The sequence below is a fragment of the Doryrhamphus excisus genome, chromosome 20 (genome assembly GCF_030265055.1).
Source record: "Doryrhamphus excisus isolate RoL2022-K1 chromosome 20, RoL_Dexc_1.0, whole genome shotgun sequence".
In the NCBI taxonomy this organism is placed as follows: domain Eukaryota; kingdom Metazoa; phylum Chordata; class Actinopteri; order Syngnathiformes; family Syngnathidae; genus Doryrhamphus; species Doryrhamphus excisus.
This window is the reverse complement of record NC_080485.1, coordinates 16,709,421-16,729,620: the sequence shown is the minus strand read 5'-3', so window position 1 is coordinate 16,729,620 and position 20,200 is coordinate 16,709,421. Positions and strand designations below refer to the sequence as shown.

General features: G+C 48.4%; 4 protein-coding genes and 1 long non-coding RNA gene across 7 annotated transcripts in view; 3 read left to right on the top strand and 2 right to left on the bottom strand.

Annotated features, from left to right (window-relative positions):
• The first annotated feature begins 962 nt into the window (after nt 1-962).
• On the top strand, nt 963-3,747 carry LOC131107848 (uncharacterized). 2 transcript variants are annotated; one of them, XR_009120350.1, is made up of 3 exons: nt 963-1,041; nt 2,539-2,731; nt 2,851-3,747. It is a non-coding gene; the product is annotated as an uncharacterized LOC131107848 (long non-coding RNA). The 2 variants fall into 2 exon arrangements; XR_009120351.1 differs by having other exon boundaries at nt 1,036-1,181.
• On the bottom strand, nt 1,423-5,083 carry LOC131107843 (DNA polymerase eta-like). 2 transcript variants are annotated; one of them, XM_058058238.1, is made up of 10 exons: nt 4,814-5,083; nt 4,338-4,472; nt 4,045-4,268; nt 3,798-3,961; nt 3,349-3,452; nt 3,152-3,271; nt 2,955-3,078; nt 2,818-2,883; nt 2,552-2,724; nt 1,423-2,127 (listed from the first exon to the last, which is right to left on the bottom strand). In XM_058058238.1, the coding sequence occupies exons 1-10, from the start codon at nt 4,948-4,950 to the stop codon at nt 1,470-1,472; spliced, it is 1,905 nt and encodes a 634-aa protein (XP_057914221.1). In that variant the 5' UTR covers nt 4,951-5,083; the 3' UTR covers nt 1,423-1,469. The 2 variants fall into 2 exon arrangements, with proteins under 2 accessions (XP_057914221.1, XP_057914222.1); XM_058058239.1 differs by having other exon boundaries at nt 1,423-2,091.
• Nucleotides 5,084-5,441: 358 nt separating this feature from the next.
• LOC131107847 (voltage-dependent anion-selective channel protein 2) lies at nt 5,442-10,473 on the top strand. The gene is made up of 9 exons (XM_058058246.1): nt 5,442-5,607; nt 6,847-6,918; nt 6,990-7,039; nt 7,474-7,626; nt 7,782-7,834; nt 8,888-9,115; nt 9,192-9,342; nt 9,432-9,489; nt 9,884-10,473. Exons 2-9 carry the CDS (start codon nt 6,852-6,854, stop codon nt 9,973-9,975), a joined length of 852 nt encoding a protein of 283 aa, XP_057914229.1. The 5' UTR covers nt 5,442-5,607; nt 6,847-6,851; the 3' UTR covers nt 9,976-10,473.
• Nucleotides 10,474-10,989: 516 nt separating this feature from the next.
• LOC131107845 (catechol O-methyltransferase domain-containing protein 1-like) lies at nt 10,990-13,118 on the bottom strand. The gene is made up of 7 exons (XM_058058245.1): nt 12,904-13,118; nt 12,727-12,845; nt 12,296-12,401; nt 12,009-12,127; nt 11,563-11,617; nt 11,364-11,497; nt 10,990-11,303 (listed from the first exon to the last, which is right to left on the bottom strand). The coding sequence occupies exons 1-7, from the start codon at nt 13,103-13,105 to the stop codon at nt 11,151-11,153; spliced, it is 888 nt and encodes a 295-aa protein (XP_057914228.1). The 5' UTR covers nt 13,106-13,118; the 3' UTR covers nt 10,990-11,150.
• The window catches only part of LOC131107844 (leucine-rich melanocyte differentiation-associated protein-like), a 267,408-nt gene continuing 260,003 nt past the window's right edge, over nt 12,796-20,200 (top strand). Inside the window, exon 1 of the mRNA XM_058058241.1 lies at nt 12,796-13,092. The gene's annotated coding sequence lies outside the window, so the exon portion shown is untranslated. The remainder of the gene's footprint in view (nt 13,093-20,200) is intronic.

Here is a 20,200-nt window from a genome sequence, read left to right as displayed (position 1 = left end):
TTAAAGCTGGTGCTACTTTTTCAAACTATCTTCTGTACCAAACTGACTGGTGCTTGGCCTTATTATGATGATGATGATGATGATTATTATTATTATTATTATGACTGCACGCAAGCTTGACTCTCGTATTGTTTAAGCACATATTCTCTACCTGTTTTATATTATATAGTTTATATAGTATTGACGTGTATATCTGATTTCACTTGATTGTCATGCATCTCAGGAGATTTGTTTCATAGATTTTAAAAACTTTTTATAGCTTCATTATACCCCCCACCCCCCCCCCCCCCCCCCCATCTCCCATATTCCCATATAAGCATGTTTGAAGTATTTATGTACAGATCCAATTGTGTTATGTTGTATAGTATAGGAATAATTACAAGCTTTTATCTCTCTAGGTGTCGCTTTTTATTTAATGCAACCATAAGATCTATTTCAATGTAAAAATGGATAACCAAATGCCTCTTGTGTGTAGGTTGCTTTTAGGCTTCAGCTATTGGTGGCTTTCAACCACGTGATAGTGATGTGTGATACCGCTAATTCTGTTTGTGATCAGACACCGAACAATTCAGGCTGGTATCGGCAATAGCGATCTGATACTCAAACTCAATAACTGTGTGGTGTATTTCATATCATAGTGTCATAGCATAGAAGTAGCATAGAAGTATAACCGAGCAGGTAAAGATTACCTCTAATATTCTACGAGTCCAGTGGGAACAAAAGCAGGAGAAGGAATGCAGGACACCTTTATTCGAGCAGCTCGTCTCTCATTTCTGTCAAGCCACCGCAATACACACACTTCCGGTCTTCAAAATAACAGCACATCCGGGTGTGGGTGGGAATGGTTACCACAAATGGCTGAAGTATCGACGTGAGAGCCTGTCGTGCCGAAAGTATTAGTATTAGAAAGTACAAGTACATTAGTAGCACGTGGCCTGGAGGGAGTTCCGGGGGGCGGGGTAAGAGAAGCTAGCTAGCTAGTTAGCTAGCTAGCAATCTCGCTTCCAAGACCTCAATGGAGCATCGCCGGACGTTCTTTGGGTGGCTACATTTCACATTTTCCACTTCCAACAATGTTTGAACTTACTTAGACTTCAGTGTAAATTTTTGTTTTGCTGCTCGCTGTAAATTCCAGCGTGTTTGCTCGGCTCCAGTCCAGGAGAGCCACGTCTGGTGAAAAGGTGGTTTCTCAACGTTTCCTCAACTCGTTATGGTGGACTATCTTACTAATGGCGTTTTCCAAATATACATTGAGTGATTTTTACATGCGAACACGGTGCATCTGTGTGGTATTTTGGCTCTGATTTGACATGATTGGTTACAAATAGCTTGCTTTTGCTTGTTATAGCAGCATCTGCCGGCATGTTGTGGTATTACAGTAGAAGGCCCCACATTAAAATAAACCTGAGAGAGATACAAAGGAAGTACTTTTTATTGGCATTTTAAAAAGGCACTCGTACATGAAACAGTCAGTTTCTTTGGAAAAAAGCATCCAGGGTTCCAGCAGTTGAACCGTGCGAGCGCTGTCTTTTGGGAAGAGGTCCTGCCGAGCCTCTGGGTTGTGTTTTCCCCCGGGAGGACTGTGCTGGAGAGGATGAAGGAGAAGAGAAGGAGTTGTGCAAGTCCAAGGCAAAGTGATAGTCGTCGTGTTCGGGCATGTCCCACACAGGCACCTCCTGACCGCATAGTTGACATTTCAGCAGGTCCTTGCTGCTGTCCTCTGCTGGAACATCACACGAGGACTGCTGTGGAACCTCTGGCTGGGCATCAGTGTTGGACCCCTGCAAGCATCTCTCCGTGTGTTTCTTGTGGAAGAAAGAGGCAATGTCAGAGCGAGGATGAGAAGACGCCGTGCGAGCGGACGAGGACGGGGCCGTCGATGGAGTCTCTCCCTCTCCTTCCTTCTCCCGTCTGGTCTTCTTCAGGAAGAAAGACTGGATAGTGCTGGGCTGTTTGTGTGTGGATTGAGTGGACTGAGTGGATTGAGTGGAGGTCTGGACGCTGCAGGAAGGCTTTTGAGTGGATGAGACCTCGGAGCTGAGGAAGCCGGTGATACCGCCCCCTGCTGCTGAAGGGGCGTCACTGAACTTGCTGGCGGAGAGATGCAGCAGGGTGAGGGGGGGTGTCCTGGCAAATCATTGAAATAATTTCCAAAATGAAGAATAGAATACATCTTGAAATGCCAATCATTTATAACATATGACCATTCACGTCAACTGTAGTCCAAAATGTAAAAAGGATGATTTCATGATGCGTTTCATGGCTTATGCATGAAATGATTTTTAATCACAATAACAATGAAATATGCAATGTAATAAGTTGTCCACTGATTCATGGCATTTGTGGCCAATGTAGTATAATGTAGTATACCCACTGGACTTATTTCAATGACATTTATCTTAGGTGCCAAAGTTAAACCAAATATGAAATATCTGAAATCTAAATCACTTATTTTTATGACATCTTGATGATGTCTGTGTATAAAACAATAAGCATGTATGATGCATGCCATGTGTTAATAATGTCATGTCATCTAAGGTAACGTACATACCACGCGGCCTGCTGGTTTCCTGCCGTGTTGAGGCTCTTGATGATGGCGAAGCTGTCGCCGGAGATCTTGGCGGCGTCGTAGCGAACCAAAGCGCAGCAACGGGAGAAGGAGCTGGGTCTCTTGTCGCCCAGCTGACGGACCCCCACCGTGAGCAACTTGGCTACTCTGCCGTTCTGCGAGGTAGGATCAACGTTTAATAACGATAACCTGCGGCCTCATTGAGGCCCCGCCCCGCACTCGCTGCAGTTTAGTCACAAAACCCTCACCGCTTCTCTGTCCTTGGTGAGCCGCTCCTCCAGCTCCAGGGCCAGCTGATGGAGCCAATGCCGGACCTTGGCAGACGTTAGGCCAAAGGATTAGGTACGCCTGCACGGTCTAACCCCAGGATGAGCGATGAGAGTACCTGCTCTTTGGTGGCTAGCGATGTTTTCCCAGGGAAGTTCTTGCTGCAGCCAATGGACTTGGGGAGCTGCCTCGGTTTCACCGCCTCAAACTCCACCCCCCGACAAAGATCGTACAGCCACTGGCTGTCGAATGCAACGTTCCGTCCTCACAAATCAAAATGTCAGAACATCGGAGGTCACGCGGCGTCTTTCTTACCCCGTTTTCTCTCCAAAGTGCTGCCCCAGTTGGGCCTGAGAGAAGCGGGTCAGATCCCCCATCATCTCTGCTTGCAGCGTTTCCGTAATGGACGCCCCCAGCTTCCCCCCCAGGTTGCGTCTTGCCTCAGTGAGTCCATCACAAGGAGACACGTGAAGAAGAAGCAAGGGTGTGAGATTTGGGGTGAAGATACTCACATCTTGCCGATGGGCAGGGTGCGGAAAAGCTCTGGCACCGAAGCCAGCGGCAGTATCGTCTGGCGGTTGGGTTTGTTCAAGCCGCACGCTAGCTTAGCTAGCACCTGCAGGAAGGAAACGTCACATGCGATACTTCCTAGATGAATATCTTCTAGTTGATCATGGTATATTCAAGTGTACTACTCGGGAGTAACTTCATGACTACACGCCTTTTCCACTAGTGACTTTCTTCCAATGTCTGACGACCGTTAGTGGTTATGTTTATGCTATCTTATGAGCTTGAGCTTTTTAATATTCAAATATGACAAAATGAAGTCAAATACAAAAGGCTACTCCTTATTTTTAAAGAAACGACTTTATCTTTAATGAATAATCATGACCTCATGAGCTACTTCCTAGCGTGTAAACGTGTACTTTTCCTAACAGGCGTGTGGAAGCATGTCTCGTACTTTGTTGTGGGAGATGCCAGCCGAGCAGCGGAAGCTTGTGTCTCGCTCCACAGCAGCTCTCATTTCCTCCACGATGAGGGCCCCCACGGTCAGCTGGAGCTCTGCAGAGCCGTGCTCGGGCAAGGACGCCAACCACTGATGGACACCCGTGGATCTCTGCTGCTCTGCAGAAGGAACGTACGTATATTTACCGAGAGGTGCTCAGCCATGTTGCTCACATGGATCAATAGTTTGGTAGGATGAGCACCTTTATCCAAAACAGCCGCTTTCTGTCCTGGAGGTAAACTGGGGGGGTAACCCTCGATGTAAGTGGTCCTCAGAAGATCAGCCTCTATTTGCTTGTCTGCCATCTCCTTAATCCGCTGCTGGACCGCCGCAGTCAAGTCCATGTAGGCCTCGTCGATACTGGCCCGCTCAATCACGGCAAAGCCAGACATGACCCGGATCACCTCCACGCTAGCCTCCCTGTAGCTGGACACAACGGACGCCGTTAGGTTTGGCCTCCACAGCATCATACGTCACAACGCATCCATCGCTCACTGGGTCAGGTCCGCCTTGCCGTGAGACTCGCGCACCCTGGCCACCTGGAGATCCGGGCACAGCTTCTTGGCGTCATCCACCCACATGTTCCTGGTGACCCCGTGGGCCCTGGCCTCGTAGCTCACGGCTATGATTCTGACACAAGAAAGACATTTGAGTCCTACTGTAAATGTGAGGTGTGATTGGCTGTAGTTTAAATCTTCATATCCAGACTCCAAACTCAACTGTTTACACCCTCATCCTCTGTTTTATTTGTGTCATGGGCCGTGAACTTGGGTTTTTAGAAAGGCGCTTGCAAATGAAATGTATTATTAAAACAAACGATATGCGTGAGATTGGCGTTCCAACTTTGATTGACAGCAGTGATGTCCAACAGGGAACGTGAAGGCTTTCCTTGATAAAGGCGCATCTTTTTTCACTGAACGTCTCTGAATGACAACACTTTAGGCTTCATGGGACCCAGGAAGGGTACTCACCCTCCTCCTTTCCAGGTCTTGTACTGAGCCACCACACAGGGAGTATTCTTCAGGGCTGCATTCAATCTCTGCTCCACTTGCACGTAGAAACAGTCCATGTCCACTAACGCCACCACCCGCTCCTTTCCGTACTCCATTGCTAAAAGCACCTTTCGTTCGGTTTATCACAGTATTCGTTACCAATAAAGAAAAAAAAAACAACGCACTGCCGTCACATTATTGTCATACTTCCGTCCCGCAACAACACTGTATGGGAAAGGGGGCTTGTTTTCCCGCAATTACGGGTTACATAACTGCGTCATCAATACTCGACGGAGGCCGTATGCATTTGCCTGAATCATTTTCCTATATACGGTCATAATATATGAACGAAAATGCATATTCTAAAGTTGAACTGTCTCAAATTGAGCACGTTATATTGAGTTATCATTATGACACTTGAGAGCAATTTCTATTTTGCAAACCAGCCTATGAGCTGAACAAATAATAAACAATGACACACACAAAATCTACTACATCGACATAAGTTAAAGATAGGCATATGACATGTCCCCCAAATGGATAATAAGGCACTTTTAATATTACATCGAAATTAAACAAAACATATTTTTTTACTCGGGCAAAGCCGTGGACAGCCCCGGTCCTACGCTACGACTGTGATAGGTCAGGTTTCATTGCAGCGGAGTCTCCTTCAGCTCGTCCTCCAACGGTGCCGCTTGCCTCGCCCAGTGCGGTTTGAGGAACATCGCTCCTAAAAAGTCACTTTAGTCCACCTTGAGCCAAATCTACCACCGGTAAGAGACGCCTTTGATTGGGGTAGAACTGCTGTGGTAGTCGCTGTCAGGCCGGAAGACGCGCTCGAACTTGCCGGTAACTCTTGCTAGCTTTAGCGGTGTTAGCTAAGCTAGCTGTGGTGGGCATGCTGCGTCTGACTCATGTGTGGTGGTAATTCACTTCTGTTGTGTTTAAAACTGCAAAACGTGTTCACCGCTTTGGGGATCAATGTGTGGCTTATCGTCTTAAATAAGGTTTCCGGGTAAGGGCTTATAAGTCGGTTAACCGTCCTTGCGGCCTGTTTGTGCAGAGTGACACGGCTCGACGGCTCCCATCACTTTGACGTGCCGCTAATTCGCACCAGCGTGTGCCGCCTCCACCCGCCTTGGTTTTAAACCAACTAACGATAAGAAGTAAGCTTGGGTTGGACCGGGTCTACCAAAGGACTCTCGCCTCAGTCGCACATTAACCTTGTCCGAGGCTGCCATGCCACCGCTGCGATGCCCCAGGAGTGGATGGCTACGTCACTTAGGACTTTAAATGCAAAGCGGCGACGACAAACGGGCTTTGGAGGTTGATGTCTTAGCGCTTGTGCACGGAGGTCTAAATTCTCACCGCATTCGACTTCAAAGCCGCTAGCCACTGTTGAATGGGGAAGGAATTGTCTTTACAGCTGGGATGGGACATTTTGGGAAGTATTCCCACTCCTCAAATGGACGATTTATTTGTTTCTGACCAGAGGATTGGATGTAACCTGACTTTTGTCCAAGGGGGCGTAACTGGAAAAGCATATGCTTGTCCCTACATACATTCATTTATTCTTGGTGCCCGCCACAGATAAAAGTGACAGTCTGTGGGACATGTCCGTACAGTAGCCGGCATCCCAACTGACCGTAGTATGCTAATTGGACAACTCCACCAACACGACACTTGGGTTGGGCATCGTTTGAATTTGATCCATTGTGGTTCCTGTTTAATGAAATAATTGACCTATATTTATTTTAAGTAGGTATGTTCCACTTTCATCGTATAATATTGCATGTTTGACTTTGGTGACGTGACATGCCGGGATATTTATCATGGCTTTGACACCAGTGGAGTCCTAGCCTCTAAAACGTTGCGTTTGTTTCCATTTGGTTTCCAGAGAAGCATTAGGAATTGTGATTTTAGGAGAATCAATGTCGGTTGTATGTGAATGTTTGTGTTTTGCTGACCGATGTCTAGTAGTAACTGTGTATATTTTTGATCCCTGCGTGCAGAAACGATGGCCGTGCCTCCTTCATACGCTGATCTGGGCAAGTCCGCAAAGGACATCTTCAACAAAGGCTACGGTATGAGTACCTGTGGATGTTTGAAGTGTTTTACCTGCCAAATTGACGGAAAAACGGCCTTGTCTATTCAGGTTTTGGCCTGGTGAAGCTTGACGTCAAGACCAAGTCAGCCAGCGGAGTGGTAAGCTGTTTTACCAGTCTCCCACTGTGGAAGTTGCCCTGTCAATCAGTTGTCAAGTCATTATTGAACAGCATGCATGGTGCCAGTCAGGTTTGAGCCTCATCTGTGAATGTGTTGCATAATGTACCTTTTTTAAATGCCTTTCCTTTGAAACACAATCCAAGACTTTTTAGGAGGTCAGGGTCTGAGTCTAATCTGAGTCTAGGGTGGGAAGGGTAAAACAATCTGACCAGACACCCGCTTTGAAACACGAGTGATGCGGCCGCATGGGTGCCCCCAACCATTGGGGCAGTGCCCTGCGGGATGCATTGTGCTCGTCGGCGATGTCATTCTCTTGAGTTAAACCATGCTGAGGCTAGACGTGCCGAGCAAGATCTGTCATGTCCGAGTTTATGTTCCTTTGCTGTGATTTCATTGGATGTTTGTCTGCGCAGGAATTCAAGACATCGGGTTCCTCCAACACGGACACCAGCAAAGTTGTTGGCAGCCTGGAAACCAAGTACAAGCGGGCCGAATACGGCCTGACCTTCACCGAGAAGTGGAACACCGACAACACCCTGGGAACAGAAATCACCATCGAAGATCAGGCAAGGACGCCACGCACTCGTGAAAGCACACGGGCATTACCATCACCACCACCACCACCACCATCATCATCATCATTGCCACCACCACCATCATCATCATCATCACCACCACCACCACCACGCTGTGTTTCATTTGGTTTTCATGGTTTCTCCAGATTGCCAAGGGACTGAAGTTGACCTTTGACACAACCTTCTCCCCAAATACTGGGTATGATCATCTCTTTTTCAACCTGTGCTTCTACTGCAGGGGGGGTTCCACTTTCAGGTAGCTAGATATGCAAGATATGCTAAGAAGTTCTAAAGTAAAGGTACTGCCTAAAGCCAGTAATCCAGTAATCCTTCTCTATGGTGGTTATTGGATCCTGATCCAGCCCAACTTAAATGGGTCTCCATGCAGTGTGAAAGGTCATGCCATGAGTGATGCCTAGCGTAGAGGTCATGCCATGAGTGATGCCAAGCGTAGAGGTCATGCCATGAGTGATGCCTAGCGTAGAGGTCGTGCCATCGGTGATGCCTAGCGTAGAGGTCGTGCCATCGGTGATGCCTAGCGTAGAGGTCATGCCATTGGTGATGCCTAGCGTAGAGGTCGTGCCATTGGTGATGCCTCGCGTAGAGGTCGCGCCATTGGTGATGCCTCGCGTAGAGGTCGCGCCATTGGTGATGCCTCGCGTAGAGGTCGCGCCATTGGTGATGCCTAGCGTAGAGGTCACGCCATTGGTGATGCCTAGCGTAGAGGTCACGCCATTGGTGATGCCTAGCGTAGAGGTCACGCCATTGGTGATGCCTAGCGTAGAGGTCGTGCCATTGGTGATGCCTAGCGTAGAGGTCGTGCCATTGGTGATGCCTAGCGTAGAGGTCGTGCCATTGGTGATGCCTAGCGTAGAGGTCACGCCATTGGTGATGCCTAGCGTAGAGGTCGTGCCATCGGTGATGCCTAGCGTAGAGGTCGTGCCATCGGTGATGCCTAGCGTAGAGGTCATGCCATTGGTGATGCCTAGCGTAGAGGTCATGCCATTAGAGGACGTGCGTTACTGAGGCCAAAAGACATTAGTGTGGTCACAGGATTACTTTTTTTACTTGAGAAGCTCCGAGGCCTTTAGGAGGCCAGAGGATGCATGTGGAGGCGGGCAGCGCATTCAGGGGCCATGCTAAGAATGGGAAAGGCCAGCATGTGCCGGGTTAAGGTCATTGATGAAGCAGTCATGTTTGGAGTATGATTTCATAACCATAAGAACGTTGCATCACCCGTACGACCACGCAGCAAGAAGAGCGGCAAGGTCAAGACCGCCTACAAGCGCGAGTACGTCAACCTGGGCTGCGACGTGGACTTCGATTTCGCCGGCCCCACCATCCATGGAGCGGGCGTGGTGGGCTACGAGGGCTGGCTGGCCGGTTACCAGATGACCTTTGACACCGCCAAATCCAAGATGACCCAGAACAACTTTGCCATTGGCTACAAGACGGGAGACTTCCAGCTGCATACCAACGTGTGAGTATGCTAGCATGCCAGTATCCAGCAGGTCCTGGTCCAGTTCATCTCACCCATCTTTGTGTTCTCGGTGAAGAAACGATGGAGCTGAGTTTGGAGGGTCCATCTACCAGAAGGTCAGCGACAAGCTGGAGACGGCGGTCAACCTGGCATGGACCGCCGGCAGCAACAGCACGCGCTTTGGCATCGCCGCCAAGTACCAGCTGGACAAGGATGCCTCCGTCAGCGTAAGTTACCGGCCGGAGGAGAGCGCCGTCGGGAACATTCAACCTGCAAGATGGCGGCAACGCTTTTGCATCTTCTGCGTCTTTTGCAGGCTAAGGTGAACAACAACAGCCTGGTGGGGATCGGCTACACCCAGACTCTTAGACCAGGTGAGTCGGCAACATCAAACCCACTTCCTCCTTTTACACACCTCCCCCAAAAGGGAATCATGAGAAGATATGCTAAGATGTTTATATCGTTCACATATCAGCTTTGTCATCAAGGTGAAAAGGCTGATTATGAATATCTACTTCACTTCAAATTATGACTTGTATTTTATTTTAGCTTCATTCAGATAACTTCTGATAGAAAGTTAGCATGTTGATTAGCATGACTAGCTAGCCCCTCCACATTCCAAGGCCAAAGGTCACGTAGGTCCGCCCTCGTCATAGCAATGCAGCTACTGCCATCCGTCGCGTGGTTGACCACCCTGCGGCGCTAGGCCAGCAGAGGATACGAGCGGGCGGCGTCGGTGTGCATAACGTCAGCTCCTTACCTGCACAGGTGTGAAACTCACCCTGGCTGGCCTGGTGGACGGGAAGAACATCAACGCCGGAGGCCACAAGTTGGGTCTGGGCTTGGAACTGGAAGCCTAAAGCGTTTCCTCCCGCACTAAGAACTCCGGAATATCAGAAGCAACATTTGGCCTTAAGGTTATTTCCCAACCAGCAAGCGGGGGACATCTTGAAGAGATCGGGTTCAAAGGCTACAACAACAAACTCTGAGCACGGCGTCACGCCACTGCTTTTCTTTGTATTATTTATATCTTACATGTAATCATGTTCCTGTCCGGAACACGCCTCCTTCCTTGTTCAAACACCCTCTGATATTCCTCAGTTTTAAGAATACACCAGGCTTCCCTTCCCTCCTTGCCGCTCACACCACCCCAGCTGAAGCTCTGCCCCCCCTCGGCCATCACAACCTACAACAAGGCAGTTTTTGGGTTCGTGTTGGCCGATCGAGCGAGCAAATGCATTTGGGAGTTCTTCAAAAGCCAAACTATGAAATCTCAAAGAGGAGTTAAGCGTAAGTCACCTTCTACACGGAGCTCCTTTTGTGTATGCTAACTTTTCAATAAAGTCTTTCAACTCCGACTGCCGACTGACTGACTTGCAACGCCGTCACCATTTATTCATACGGGCCTTTTCACACCTTGTCACCATGCGTACCAGTCATCCTCCTTTAGGGCGGATGACTACCATGCGTACCGGTCATCCTCCTTTAGGGCGGATGACTACCATGCGTACCGGTCATCCTCCTTTAGGGCGGATGACTACCATGCGTACCGGTCATCCTCCTTTAGGGCGGATGACTACCACACCCCATGTAACCCAATGTACCAGTCATCCTCCTTTATGGCCGATTACTACCATACCCCACCAATTATGCCAGTTTCTGCAAAGTAGAATTCGATTATTAATACTGATCTTTTTTCCCCAAAAACTCTTCTTTCTCCTTCCGGCGCTTCCCTCAGGGGTCGCCACAGCAAATCAATCTCCTCCATCCAACCCAGTCTTTTTTTCCCCAAACAGACACAGTAATTTTCTACCTAATTACCTATTAATAATAACCTATTAATCAATTTAAATAAAGTTGTACTATAACAGGTGTTTTTATGTTTACATGTTTATTAAACATTTTGTTAGCATTTTTAAAGCTTTATTTGTTTTTAAAGTTCCTGGTGGGACGCATCCAGTGCTCTTCTGGTCCAAGTTTTGCACATGGGGTGGAGGTTTCCCACCCGTAACTGACCCGGTTCCTTGGACGGCGTTTATCGTTTAATAGCGATAGTCAGCCCGTCCCCCACGGTGACCATGCTCAGGTCGATCCTCTGGTCCTTGTGGAGCTTCTTATTGAGCGCATCCAGTGTCCTGGAAGTGATGTCGTCAGGGGCCGGGTCCACGACCCTGCCGCCCCATAGCACCTTCACACACACACACACTCAGTCACAATGAGGAGACACGTTCTAGAAGATGTCACCTACGTTATCAATAGCGATGACGCCCCCTTTCCGAATGAGCTGTAAGGACTTTTCATAGTAGCCATCATAGTTGGCCTTGTCAGCATCAATGAATACAAAGTCGAAGGTTCCATTCCCTCCAGCTGATATCAGCTCATCTAGAAAAGGAGAACAGGAAATGGCAGATGAGAAGTCGATGGGAAATGGCAGATGAGGTTCTTACCTAGCGTGGTCATCGCCGCTTGCAGTCGCACTTCGATCTTCCTGTCCACTCCCGCCTGCGTGGGGAAAAAGACGCTTGTCATAAACGAAGCCTATCAAGTCACATATTCATTCCTAGAATGAAATACATATATCCATCATTCATATACATTTGGATGATTAGTACTTGCCATATGATTGTTAGTCATGATATTGACGCGTCATCATTCGGTACCAGAATGCAACATGAATTACATCAATGTGTCCAATCAGGAAGCGGTCGGAGGGATCAATGATCTGATTGGTCCAACCGCAATGGTGGATGTCCTTTAATGTCGATTGAACGCCACAGTGCTTTTCTTTATTTTGATCAGGCTGTTTGATGAAGCATATTTATGAAGCTGGTTGACTCACGAGATTACCAAAGTCATTCTTTGGTAAAACATATTGTCTTATGTAACTAGTCACCTCCTGAAAAAACGGTTTGGCGATGTCCACGTAGACGCCGTTTGTTTCACATGCTACCACTTGTCCGTTAAGCGGCACGGCCAGCGCCATGCTGAGTGCGTTGTACCCCGTGTACATCCCTGTAGGGTACAAGTACATGCTACATGCCATGGATCATACAGAGTACAGAGGTCCATAGTCATGAGAAAACAATGGTGGAAATATAACGAGATGCAAATACTTGTGGCTAAATATGATAGAACTAGGAGTAAAAGTAGGTAAATGTGCTGTACACGTGGCAACCTCACCAATTTCAATAGCTTTGCTTGCGTTGATGAGTTTCATGAGGTTAGCCATCAGCTGGGCTTGTTCTCTGGCTACCATCATTCCGCTCTGCTCGTCCGCCATAGTTCTCTGAAATCACATGCAATCATTCTTGTGGTGGAGGGAATACAACATCTGACTTCTTAGTCCACCAAACACAACAAGGATGTGCCAGCAAAAGCTTCCCTTCATCGCCCTCTGGTGGTCACGATGCGAACTGCTCAGATGCAGATACAATATGCAGTACAGGTACTGTACATTCTTTTGGTGTGCTGTGAAATCAAGTACTTTTAATAACGTCGGTTCTAAGAATGGGAGATGATTAAAATGAATTCCGAGGTTAGCATGATGGCATTCTACAGGCCAAGCAAAATGGCGCACACATGATTGGAACGATTTGGTGTTTTTTATGCACCAGCCTGAGTTTGGCGAGGACCGGATGTTCCCTCAGGGAGTTGTCAACGACGTACTGCAGCACCGCATCGTCCTTTCCGCCGCTGTGACTCTTCCCCACGTACGCGGACTTCCCCGCACCTTCAAGACAACCACGGGGTCATTGCCCCCAAGTGACACCCGGCGTCCTCCTTGATACCTGTCAGTAGAAGAGACAGTCCCACGCAGACCAGACATCTGGCGGGTGCAGACATTTTCCACCCGCTCATGGTTGGTTGTTTTTGGGGAACCAAATGAGACTTTGACCTTTCACAGAGACGACAAGGGAAGGGGAGGATGAAAAGGAGGACTTCTACCAGCCAATCAACGCAAAGCAAGGAAATGACATGTAAGTTCCTCATGTAAGATTTACATTTACGCCAAAACTAAATCTAAGTCATTTTACCGAAGATGAAAAATATATCGGGTTATCAAGTCTTGATATGAGTGGTGATATGAGTTTGTTGTGCTCGCTGAGCTGCGAGTCACTCACCAATGTCGCTTGTTGATGACGTAGCAACTTCCGGGTTTATTCCGGTTGGCGTGCTTTGGCTGACGTAAGATTAAAAATACATCCTGTTTTTAAATACACAAACTGTATGTTAAACCAGTCAAAACAACTATAACTATAACTATAATCATATGTATTTAATTATGGAGCGTTAAAAGCCGTCCCAAAAGATTATGACTGCCGAAGCAACACCAATCGAATATCGAAATTGTCGGACAACATAAAACAAACTTTGGGGATAAAAGATGGAATTTAATTGTAATAAAATGAAAATATTAACAATTGCAACAAGAAACTGCTCATTATTGGAGAAATAATGTCAGTTTAAGAGAAGATGTTTCTTTATTTGTCCCACAACGGGAAATTTCAGGGTCAAGTCATAATATTATGGCAATAAAGTCCAAATATTTCTAGAAAGAAAACTAACTGGATGTTGAAATTGTTGGAAAATTAAAAAAAAAACACCAAACAGCATAAATGAGGAAACCAGTTTGTCTCAGTGGGTGGAGGCGGGGCTGCTAGCATACACCCAGAGTGCAGCAGAGTAGAAATGTCATTCATTCATTTTCATTTTTTCTATGTTTGATTGTTTGATTGTTTTTCTGAGACATGATGTTAAATACGGGCGTGGTTGTCATGGATGTCACCAGGTGGACGGAGTACATGCGTACGCTATATTCACATGATGTACTTGAATCGACCTGTGCGGTATTTCTATCGAGTATTTCATGCCTCGTGTTGTACACCGCCATTTTTCCACGAGAGAAGTTTCAGTTCTCTTTCTAGTTTCTTTCTTTTCCACGCTGACCCCCATGAGCTCCCCTGGTGAGCTAGCATCCACGGCATCTAGCGTCTAGCGTCGTACCTTCAAAGCAGCTGGAATATAATGAGCCGTGTTTGGATCCAGGATTGTTTTGTGTGAGGCGTACTTCCGATCCCGGCTCGGAGGCAGGATGGGGGAAGCGGTGACGGGGGGGGGGGTTCTCCAAGGACGGGATGCTTCCTCTGTCTGCGTTCTCATGAAGAATGCACAAACAAGCGCAGCACGTCAGCTAAATGAGCCGTGACGGGAGTCGGCTCCCAAAAACGAGCGGGATCCTCTCAGCGCCGCGTTTGGCCGCCATCTTTGTTCTCCCCGCCCCACACAGCTCGGGGCCTGTGCTTGTGTGACGCTAATTGTTTCTGCTACTCGTGCCAAGTACCGACTCTTCCTGGCACGTTCAGGAGACGGAAGGTCCCTCAGCTAGCTTTTGTCTGCTTAAGCAGCGGAGAGAGCTCGCCATCTGCATGCCACCGTCACACACGCCACCGCCACCGCCACCGCCACCGCCACCGCCACGCACGTCCTCGCTCGCTCTCAGAGGCGGCAGAATCGACGCAAAAGAAAACAAAAGTGACACCTAGCGCCGCTTAATATGAAAGAAAATTATTCACAAGGTTTTGATGGAGTGCAGTGGGAGTAGCAAAGTAAACACATACAGTACTATACCTCAAAGTCACATTTTACTACTTATACTCCTTATTCCACCTACCCATGTATACCTAGCCATGTATATCTACCCATGTACCTAGCCATGTATACCTACCCATGTACCTACCCATGTACTACCTACCCATGTACTACCTACCCATGTATACCTACCCATGTACCTAGCCATGTATACCTACCCATGTATACCTACCCATGTATACCTAACCATGTACCTACCCATGTACTACCTACCCATGTACCTACCCATGTACCTACCCATGTACTACCTACCCATGTACCTAGCCATGTACCTACCCATGTACCTACCCATGTACCTAGCCATGTACTACCTACCCATGTACCTAGCCATGTACTACCTACCCATGTACCTACCCATGTACCTACCCATGTACCTACCCATGTACCTACCCATGTACTACCTACCCATGTATACCTACCCATGTATACCTACCCATGTACCTACCCATGTACCTAGCCATGTACTACCTACCCATGTACCTAGCCATGTACTACCTACCCATGTACCTACCCATGTACTACCTACCCATGTACCTACCCATGTACCTACCCATGTACTACCTACCCATGTACCTAGCCATGTACCTACCCATGTACCTACCCATGTACTACCTACCCATGTACCTACCCATGTACCTACCCATGTACTACCTACCCATGTACCTACCCATGTACCTACCCATATACCTACCCATGTACTACCTACCCATGTACCTACCCATGTACTACCTACCCATGTACCTACCCATGTACCTACCCATGTACCTACCCATGTACTACCTACCCATGTACCTACCCATGTACCTAGCCATGTACCTAGCCATGTACTACCTACCCATGTACCTACCCATGTATACCTACCCATGTACCTACCCATGTATACCTACCCATGTACCTACCCATGTACTACCTACCCATGTACCTACCCATGTACTACCTACCCATGTACTACCTACCCATGTACTACCTACCCATGTATACCTACCCATGTACCTACCCATGTATACCTACCCATGTACCTACCCATGTATACCTACCCATGTACCTACCCATGTACTACCTACCCATGTACTACCTACCCATGTACTACCTACCCATGTACCTACCCATGTATACCTACCCATGTACTACCTACCCATGTACCTACCCATGTACCTACCCATGTACTACCTACCCATGTACTACCTACCCATGTACCTACCCATGTACCTACCCATGTATACCTACCCATGTACCTACCCATGTACCTACCCATGTACCTACCCATGTACCTACCCATGTACTACCTACCCATGTACCTACCCATGTACCTACCCATGTACCTACCCATGTACCTACCCATGTACTACCTACCCATGTACCTACCCATGTACCTACCCATGTACCTACCCATGTACCTACCCATGTACTACCTACCCATGTACCTACCCATGTACTACCTACCCATGTACCTACCCATGTACTACCTACCCATGTATACCTACCCATGTACCTACCCATGTACCTACCCATGTATACCTACCCATGTACCTACCCATGTATACCTACCCATGTACCTACCCATGTACTACCTACCCATGTACTACCTACCCATGTACTACCTACCCATGTACCTACCCATGTATACCTACCCATGTACTACCTACCCATGTACCTACCCATGTACCTACCCATGTACTACCTACCCATGTACTACCTACCCATGTACCTACCCATGTACCTACCCATGTATACCTACCCATGTACTACCTACCCATGTACCTACCCATGTACCTACCCATGTACCTACCCATGTACCTACCCATGTACTACCTACCCATGTACCTACCCATGTACTACCTACCCATGTACCTACCCATGTACTACCTACCCATGTATACCTACCCATGTACCTACCCATGTACCTACCCATGTATACCTACCCATGTACCTACCCATGTACCTACCCATGTACTACCTACCCATGTATACCTACCCATGTATACCTACCCATGTATACCTACCCATGTACTACCTACCCATCCTCAACATGTTTTCATTGTCTAATATGTCTTATTTTTGTTGCATTATGGCTACTATATTGGTTAATAGGAGTGACTGTAGGGGTGTTATTTCCTGCCCAGAGGGCTCTAATCATGTTAAAGCCCCATCCTTTGACATTCTGTGCTCTGAGTATAAAATGTTCCGTCTATTAACGTTAAATCCTACTTAGTGGAAAGTGAGTTATGGCGTGGATAAACGAGGGATGAGGTGGAAGTTTCTTCTGCCGTTTGTCGGATTCAAAAGCCTCATTTTGGCCAACGTGCCTCTTTTTAAACTCATCGTTTGTTATCAATCGATAAAGCCATCATTTTTTACTGGATATATGCACGGAAAACCGCGATGTAGCGAGGGATGATCATGTCCCCGAGTGTTGCCTCCTTGAGCTGGACTTGGTGCAGTAACGCCATCCAGCCAGCGGGCGGCAGTGTCGTGTAGCTAACCCCCCCCTGCCGAGACAGGAAGCAGCAGGATGGAGGTGATATCACTCTGCTGTTGTGGAATTGACCTGTGCCCCCTCACGGAGGACACGCGTGCTCCTATTGACTCTCCGCGAACGCCGAGCAGCTGTTACATCACCGAGAGGGGCGGGGCTGGGAGTGGGGGGGGGGGGTCTCCTAATAGCAGGAGTCGCTTTAGCTTGCAGCAGGCAGATAAGCGGCCATGAATATTTAGCGCCACTTAAGCACAAGCTCGAGCCGACTGACAGGCGTCTCTCGGCGTTCCGTCGACGCGTTTGAGGTTCGTCTCCTGCTTTGACAGCACGACGACTCGCGCTTTGAAGCTCCCGGAAGTGGCTCGCCGAAGCGCACGGCGATAACGAACGTATTGGCAGCCACGTGGGTGCCGGCGTGCCGAGCCGAGGCGGAGCAAAGGTAGCTATGTAGGCCAGGTACGGACCTGCATCACAATCAGGAAGCGGTCCCCAACCTGCTGCTTTTCACGCTTTGGTTCAGGCTGCACGGGACGGGAACGCCGAGGATCAACCATTCAACCTTTCATCATCTTCTCTTTGTGCGCCGAAGCGCCGCCGAACAAAACCGGAGGTTTTTCCCAGCTGGAGAAACGCAAACAAACAGGAATGAATGGCAGGTGGGCTTGTTTGACTTTCACATCAACCTAGCATCTTCGCTATTCACGCTGCCGCCTCAATAAACGCACAATTCAATTTCCTCAGAGACGCACGCTAAGTTGACAGTCCTCCAGAGAGATCAAATAGGCGCTACGGGGACCTGGGGGGGGGGCGTCTGGGAAAGGTGCTGACACCTTCAGCAAGCCACGGAAAGAAGAACACGTCACATCCGCCCAAACGATGACCCAAAGCTTCATTTGGGCTTCTATGCATCGTAAGAATCCCCGGAGTACCCGGAGAAAAGCCCCCCATGCACGGGGAGAACTCCACACAGAGATGGCCGAGGGGGGAATCCAACTTGGGTCTCCCAGCTGTGAGGCCTGCGCACTAACCACTAACCACCGTGCAGCCTCTAATAATTATGGCATAGAAAATATCTTTACAGTCTATGCTGTCTGCTGTTTGACATTGTTAGAGACCTGAAATAGCAACCCTATAGTCACCTTGACACTCTTATTACTTCTATGAGAAAATAGATAATAGAAAACCACCTCCTCAATGTTCATTAGAGCTCACTAGACATGAAATAACACCCCTATAGTCACCTTTGTACTCCTATTACCTAATATAGTAGACATAAGAGAAAATAAGACATAGTATACAGTAGACTCACACGTGTCTTACTTCCTGTTTCTGCAGTACTTCCTGCGGTGCCGATCACTGTAACGTTGCTGACACCTAGCGAGCAGTGTAGAATACCACATATCACCAGGTCTTTGAACGCCTCCCGTTTGGATTGGACTCCATTTAGCCATGTTATGCTTGGAATACTTTTACATGTACTTTTACTCTTCTTTAGTGTGTATAGCGGTGGACTAGTACTAGGCAGTACTCCATTTAGCCATGTTATGCTTGGAATACTTTTACATGTACTTTTACTCTTCTTTAGTGTGTATAGCGGTGGACTGGTACTAGGCAGTACTCCACCCTGAAGTAGCGGCCCAGTGAGGCGTACTGGTCTGAGACTGGTCTGAGAAGAGCCATGGACGCTCAGGTTGAAGCCGTGACGTCGCTCAAGCTAACCCATGCTAGTACGCAACAAAGACAGCTGAAAAAACTGCGTAAATAAACACCTCAGCACCCATGGACGCCCCCCCTTGCCCCCCCCCCCAGGAAAAAATCGTCAGCATAAGTAGCAACAATTAGCGCTATTAGGCTCCCTCTCCTCTGACGGCCGTGTCCCGTCGTGACCGCACTTGAGGCGCTAATGATAATGTTCGAACCCGGACCAATTAGCACGGCCATCAGACTGGCTAATCGACTTGATTATGAGCCGCCCTTCTTGAGATGACCCCTGGACGCCAGAGCGACGCGACACAAGGAGACAGAGGCCACGGGCGGCGGTGGCGGCCACATTGCGCTCCCCCGGGCGGCGGGCGGCGATGCGGCTGTTGGTGTGTGCGTGTCCGTGACAGGGTGCGTATGGGGGGGGGCAGGCCTTCGGGGGCGTGGAAAGGAGGCGGAGACGGGAGGGGGGGGGTTGGGAATGGCAGCCCGCTCTGTGTAATTGACCCGGACACACACAACATGGGAAGTTAATCCAATCAGGAGGCGGCGGCGACACGCAAACATCAGGTCAAGAGCAGCTCGTATTAGCGGCGCCATGTCAGGGACAAGTGGCGTGGATAATCCACTTTCCGCACGCTTTAAAGGCACGACATGGCGATACCACAAATGAAGACGAAATGACTCGGCAGCAGGTTGACATTGACGCTTAGGATACGGTTTCTTAGCGTGCGTTGGCCTGCCGTCACATGACAGCCGAGGAAAGATGGCTGACATTGTAGCGGGTCAAGTCGGGTCAACACCGACCCGCGTGGAATTTCTATCAATTTGTCTGGAATATTTTCTCAGCGGCCGAGTCCTGATTTGTTGCTGAAAACGTAGCTTGATATACACCAGGGTGTCCAAAATGTGGCCCGGGGACCATTTGCAGCTCAGCTGATATTTTATTGGCCCTCTGCACATTTCCTAAATAATATTCAAGAGGAAAACAAAAAGAAAAATAGAACATTTTATGAGAATACTAATATCTTCTAGGGTGGGGTAGCTGGAGCCTACCCCAGCTGACTCTGGGCGAGAGGCGGGGTCCCCTGGCCCGGTCGCCAGCCGATGGCGGCAATATTAATAAGATGAGAATATTCTTCTCCGCCATTCATTTCATTGACTCCACACAGATGAGTTTTGAACCCACAACTTCAGGATCTCCTGACCGTGTGGCCCACATGCTCACCACTAGACCACAGTACGGCCCCTTCGATGGC